Raw genomic sequence first — 6,791 nt, forward strand, 5'->3', positions numbered from 1 at the left:
TAATCTGATCTTGCAACTCGATTTCCTTACTCATCTCCATGTGTCATGTTGTGCTATCAACTACATTTACCTTTATCGGTTACTTATTTTACTTTTCTTAAATTGTTTGCTGATCTTTATCTTTGTCTTTGTCGATTTTCTGTGCGACGCAGGATGAAAACCTGGGGGAGATCTGCTTCTCCCTGCGTTACGTTCCCACTGCCGGCAAACTGACTGTGGTGATCCTGGAGGCCAAAGACCTGAAGAGCATGGACATCGGAGGAAGCTCAGGTCAGACTGAGACGAGATCTCCTACTGAAATCATTCAGTTCTCAGATGATTAGATTAGCTTAGAGTTACCGTCAGTGGCTTCCGGTCAAAAGAGGGCGCTGCACAACACCAGCCACAAAGCTTCACTCAGACTCAGCAAGACTAATAAATTATTATTAAATATTTCAAATGAGCAAATTAATTAGTTTTTACCTTTTCAGCATTTTAACATTACTTAAAATTAAGTAATTTGTATTCTCTCCCAGCTACAATACACACTAATAATTCCTGACCCTGACACCTTCTAATACAAGTGGACAGCTGTAAAAAGAAACAATAAAACAATGAGACAGTGAGTGATGGTCTGTGCAGCTTATCGTTAGAGAAGCAGAGAGACTTTTAGCAGCTCTTATTCCACTGAGAAATAAATAATTGAGGGGGACACACAGTACTTTCAGCTCGTACATTATTTAAATTCTTCCTGTTTACATCTAGCTGTCCAACAGTAGCCCCTGTAGGACACACAACAGTCAGAACCACAATATTAGCCCTTTCCAGCTCTACTGGTCCAGCGGTAGGGTTGAGTATCAGGTATCTGATTTTAATTCCAATATTGTTTATTATACTGTTATACAATAAAAAATGTTTGGATAACAGTATATCTTTATTCTTAAGCTTTTACCTTGACTTTTATTGTTTCATTAAAATAAGTAAATTCAAAGTATTTTTAACTGAACATTCACGAAGTAAAAATATACAATAAAAACATCCACAGTCATCTTTTGACAATCTTCAGCTTTCTTTTTAGTAATTTCTCCCTTTATTGCCAAATAGAAAGGCTAGGAGGCCACAAGGCATCAAACACTCCTTCACATCGACGCCGTGCTGTCTTATATGTTTGCTCAAGTTTAATGTGAAACCAGACGTGCGGCTGATGAGCTTCCCACATGCACTGCACTTTGCTTTGTTTTCTTTAATGAAATGAAACCACACTTTTGAGCGGTCCTTGCTGTGAGCCATGCATGCTTGTATAAACCTGTTTTCGGTTACCAACCTTATCAGCAGATGGCAACAAAGCGACAACAAAGAAATGGTCAATAAAAAGATGGCTGATCCGCTAAACTAATGTCTGTTGACATTATGTGCACGATTGCATATTTGCATTTTTCTAACTATTACTGGCAGAGAAGTAGAATATGACAACAAATCAAGAAAATATTATAATATAATAATTAATAAAAAACAGGAATGAGTTACAGCCAGCATTTATGTTTAAAATTAAATTATTGTTTCTCTGATACAAGGTTTGTTTTGTTTTGTAGAGGATCTTTCTAATTTGTTTAGTGAATGTAACATTTACAATTTAAATTAAATTCAAATTAATTCTTAACATTGTGAGTTGTTTAATCATTTACCCTATTTTTCTTTAATAATATGTATTTTTTGTTTTCCACTTTTACTCCTCAGACAAGATTTTTTTTTTTTTTGCGCATGAATTTAACCTCCACTTGGTATTTGCAGATCCTTATGTGAAGGTGCAGTTGGCTCTGGACAAGAGAAAGTGGAAGAAAAGGAAGACGTCTGTTAAAAAGAAGACGTTGAACCCTTATTTCAACGAGTCCTTCACCTTCGACGTGTCGTTTGAACAAATCCAGGTGAGTGTCATGAGATAATAAATAGAGAGGATGTTTTAGACTGATATCGATAATAATATTTATTTTAAACCCAAACATATTGTGCACATAAATGCAGTATATCTGAGGATGAAAGCAGTAATCTCAGAGACAAATAAAACCCAAACTTTCTGACTGGATTGAAACTACTAGAGTGAAATGAGAAAATGGTTTAAGTTGTAATTTTTATGAATTCTGTCCTGACTGATAAAATACAGAAATACAACACAAGAGCAGCGGGTGCATCTGTTTACTGTGCCACCAAACAAACTCAGGTTGTTTAAATAAAAAGTCAGTCAATAATATGCTTTTTCCATCATGACATGAACAATCGTGATCTGATTTCATGCAGTAACAGTATTTCTTGGACCTACAAAAAAACTTGGGGTTGTTCCTTCACAAATGATCTTTGGCGGAGTACAGACCCCGGCTGCAGGGAGCACTATAACGAGAAAACAGCGAGAAACATTTGATATTGGCTACACATAAACACTCGCTTTCACCTTTGACATGAGAGCAAGGTGGTGCCCTCCAGCTCTGCGCAAGAGTAAACCACTTTCACACAGAAATCCTGCAGTAAACGCAGAAAAAATATTAAACCCGCAACCCTAACACTGTTAAAACAGACTTAAAAGTAACCATTTAACTACGTAGCCTACTTAATCATAGTAGAAGCACTAAAGCAAGCACTGATTACCAAATAAACAAAATCTAAACATGTCAGCAAAATTGGGCAGGCAAAATGCTCTGATTCTGAAGTGCTCCTTGTGGATATGCAGCCTGCAGGCGACGGAACAAAACACGCTCACAGAGATCTGTGAAGAAGCTAGTAGAAGCACAAAAATGACAAATAAACAACAGGTCAATGCTGAGACACTTCCAGTGGACGTTGATGGGGACCTAACAAAACAGTGGACTTTCAGTATTAGAACGTGACCGCGACTTGAAACATAACAGCGTTGAAGCGTCACTCTTGTTTCAGCCCGCCGACCGTGGCTTTTCACACAGACATCGTTCCGGCTCTGTTACTACCAACATTGCCGGCTCAAAGGCGGATCAAATCGGACCCCCCTTTCCGGTGTGACACCAAAATGTGTGACCTATCAGATTCTATGACCCCAATGGGAAGTTAAGCGCCAGAGGCTTTGTTGACGATGTGAAGCGGTGGCTGTTTGGTTGGGTTGGGCATTATTTGCTAAAAATACTCAAGTAAAGTACAACTACGGGAAAAAACTACTTAAGTACAGTAGCAAAGTATTTGAACATTGTTTCTTTCCACCTCTGATTATGAGTATAATTAGGAGTTAGGAGCAAATCTGTGTATTTTGTTTTGTGGATGTCACTTTTCATTCACCTATTTTGCAGCGAAATGCTCGCATTGTAGAGCGCTGCTAGCATGGAGAGCAACACCAGCAGACTGAGGTGGGCAAACCACCAGATAAGTGAATTAGTTGAGTGAAATGAGACTAAAGACTTTGTCCTGTCGTCCGCAGAAGGTGAACCTGGTGATCTCTGTGTGGGACCACGACACCATGACGCGGAACGACGCCATAGGGAAGATCTTCCTGGGCTGCAACGCGTCGGGGAACCAGCTGAAGCACTGGGCCGACATGTTGTCCAACCCACGGCGGCCGATCGCTCAGTGGCACAACCTGCTGTCGGCCGAGCAGGTCAACTCCGAACTGACCCTGAAAAAGAAGATACCCCTCGTCAACAAATTACCCTTCTGAGCGGTGGTCCTGTCAAACATGGAAACATTTCAAATACACCAGTACAAGGACATTTAAATAGGCCTACTGTGTAAAGATCATTTGTCAGATGCTCTTCTGGGATGGAAATTGTTAAATTTAACTGATTATATTTTAGAATTATATTTTGGTATTAAATTTAAGTTATGAATCGTATTTTGATTTCTAACCTGAGGACTTTTTCTGTATGAATTGTTTCATACAAAACAAATTTAATCCCACAAATTTATGAAAGTAAAGTTTGCTGTAATACATATTAAACATATGTTATCTCATGTAATCACATCTGTGTGTTGAAGATCAGGTTATCTTCTGTCTGTAAGTTATTTCTTTGAGGGGACTATTTTATCTGTAGAATTTGAAAACACTGTAATGTAGCGCCGTCTGTTGGTCGGGTTGCTTGCTAATCAAGAATAACACTTGGCAGACATCAGTAGAATTTGTGTTTAATCCAATGACCTTTCATCACATCATCTATCGTCTAGTTATGACATCACGTACGCGACTTTTGGTCTTGCATATTTTCACAGTCTTTACAACAAACTCTGACCTTCTTGACTTGCAATATCTTCTTTTAAATATACAAACAGCATGTCACAGTTAGTGGAATCAGGCAACAGAGGGGAGAGGACACAAATGCAGAAACACACACTCACAAAGAAGGCAAGCAGTTAGAGGGAAGGCACATTTACTGAAGGCAACGGTCAGAAACGGCAACGGGATGGCAGTCTGAACGAGAGGGCGTGTGTGGTGAGCAGGTTAGGAACAGGCAATAGGTGGCTGGATGCGAACGCTGAGAGCAACATGGCGGATCTGGCCAGGAGCAGGCGGACGTTAAGATAACTACTGTAGGGAAACAGGTGCATGTAGGTGTCAGGTGACTGAAATCTGAGGGCATCTGATGGACAAGTGGAGGATGGCGATGATTGCAAAGCTTCATGGAGATGCAGGGTCCTGGGGGAAGTGGGGATGTAAACAATAGAATAACCTGATACCTACATAAGTAAAATATTTTCATCATGAAAGCTGGAAACACACAGAACGATTTCCTTTGTGTCCTTTGGAGAAAGATTTCCTCGCATTTCTGTGGACAATAGAATAAATAATTGGACTTGGGTCATTTTTAATATTGACTTTTACCAATTTTCAATCCATAAAGATGAAGGCAAGTAAATGTGAAACTCTCGGGCTTCCTCAACATGCACTTCTGAGGTGCCTTTTATCTGTGAAGGTTCTCAGTCATCCAGGTCATAGTTATCCAAAGAAAATTGAAGTCAAGGGCAACTGGACTTGGTTGACGATACTAGAAGACATTTCGTCCCTCATCCAAGAGACTTCTTCACTTCTGACTGACTGACTGGGAGGGACACTCAGCTATTTAACCTCGATCCCGCTGGTTTGTTATTGCTGGATTGTTGGACAGATACTGGTACACCCCAAACACAAGAAAAGCAATCTAGTGTATGCGGTCCAATGCAGTGAGGAATGCACAGACCTGTATATTGGGGAGACTAAACAACCACTACACAAACGCATGGCTCAACACAGAAGGGCCAACTCCTCAGGTCAAGACTCTGCTGTCTACTTACATCTGAAGGACAGAGGACACTCGTTTGAGGACCACCAGGTGCACATTTTAGACAGAGAAGATGGATGGTTTGAAAGAGGTGTCAAGGAAGCATCTACACCAGGGTCGAGAAGCCGTCATTGAACAGGGGAGGGGGTCTACGCCACCACTTATCCCCCACTTAGGAGGTGCCTTTTAGCAAGATACTGGATCCCCAGCTGCTGATTCGTTAGCCCCGGCAGTAAACTGAGGTTCTGAGTTTGTAGCTGAGCGCTGCGTTTACTCATCTTTCCCCAGATAGATGAAGGTTTAAAATAATCAAGCTGAGGTCTGCAGGTGTGTCTTCCTGCTGTTTCAGACCTCCAGAGACCAGACTCCTCTTCATTACACAGTCCCTGAGCTCTGCACTCAAACAAACCAGGAGGAACCTGAGGGCTTTGGTTTCTACTCTGTAGGCACCTGATGCGATCACAGTTTACCTGGAGGAGAGAATAACCATGTAACCAAGGGACACACTCAGAAAAAAATGTAATTAAATCAAGACAATCTCCAGAGGTGATCAGTTTTGTTGTTTAGTGCTTTTGCAGAATTAACCCAAGTGCTGTTTTCTTCATCTGTTCAGCGACGATGGCTGCTATTGCAGGGATGAAGGAGTCAGAGTCAGAATGGAACAGAAAATAGAAAAGGTTTCATGAACCTAATCGGACTGATCTCACAAGAAAAAAACGCTATAAAATACAAAATCTGTGTATCAAGCAAACTCAGGAGACTGAGGTTCCAATCCAATATTAAGAGTTGACATGTTTTAAGTTCAGTAACAATTTGTAGATGACAATTGAGGATTTACAAAAAACAAGTTTTGTAGGTTTCTTTAAAGTCAATTCCCAAATTAGAGGCCTGGTCTGGTTTTTATAGAAGTTCTCCGGATGTATAAAACCTCTTAAAGCCCACCTGGTTTCCAGCTTGAGGAAGTTATAATGACTAAAAAAAAATGTTGTTAAATTGTTTTCATTTTACATTATTAATCTGAATCTGCAAAGAAAATGTGGAGTAAAAAGTACAATATTTCCCTCTAAAATGTAGTGAAGTATAAAGCAGCAGAAAATGAAAATATAGGATAAACTCTTCTTCCCTCTGGCGCCACCTTCAGGACTTCCTCTCTTGTTATGCTCTTTAACAGGTTTTGCTGTTTTCTGCTGTTTAGTGCATGTTACACTTTCTGGTTTGGTGATGCTTCTGTTAACTCAGGCAGGTGTTATTAATATCACAGGGGGGATTCAAGGAGGCGGCAGGTCACTGAAGGTCCAACGCTGATGAACTAAAGAGCTCAGGGAGTCTCTTTGAAATGCAAATATCCCGCCCACCCATGCAGCTCTGAACACATCCAGTTCTGACATGCTATACACCGTAAGATGTGTTTTTAGGCTTGATGTCTTTCACAGCTAATGTACATTAATCAGCATCGCCTTATCCACAACTTGTGCCAAAAACCTAGTAGCTAGCAGCGTTCCACAAACAGCCAAGTGATCGAAGAGAAGACTACCAGACTTAGTC

The 6,791-nt window shown here is 40.4% G+C and overlaps 1 protein-coding gene across 1 annotated transcript in view; it reads left to right on the forward strand.

Moving 5' to 3' along the window:
- The window catches only part of syt8 (synaptotagmin VIII), an 18,866-nt gene extending 14,921 nt beyond the window's left edge, over positions 1–3,945 (forward strand). The window contains exons 8-9 of the mRNA XM_046037423.1: positions 1,771–1,904; positions 3,416–3,945. Coding sequence (XP_045893379.1) covers positions 1,771–1,904; positions 3,416–3,652 — 371 coding nt within the window. The 3' untranslated portion in view covers positions 3,653–3,945. The remainder of the gene's footprint in view (positions 1–1,770; positions 1,905–3,415) is intronic.
- The last annotated feature ends 2,846 nt before the right edge of the window (positions 3,946–6,791 follow it).

This window comes from Micropterus dolomieu, linkage group LG22 (genome assembly GCF_021292245.1).
Source record: "Micropterus dolomieu isolate WLL.071019.BEF.003 ecotype Adirondacks linkage group LG22, ASM2129224v1, whole genome shotgun sequence".
NCBI classification, from domain to species: Eukaryota; Metazoa; Chordata; class Actinopteri; order Centrarchiformes; family Centrarchidae; genus Micropterus; species Micropterus dolomieu.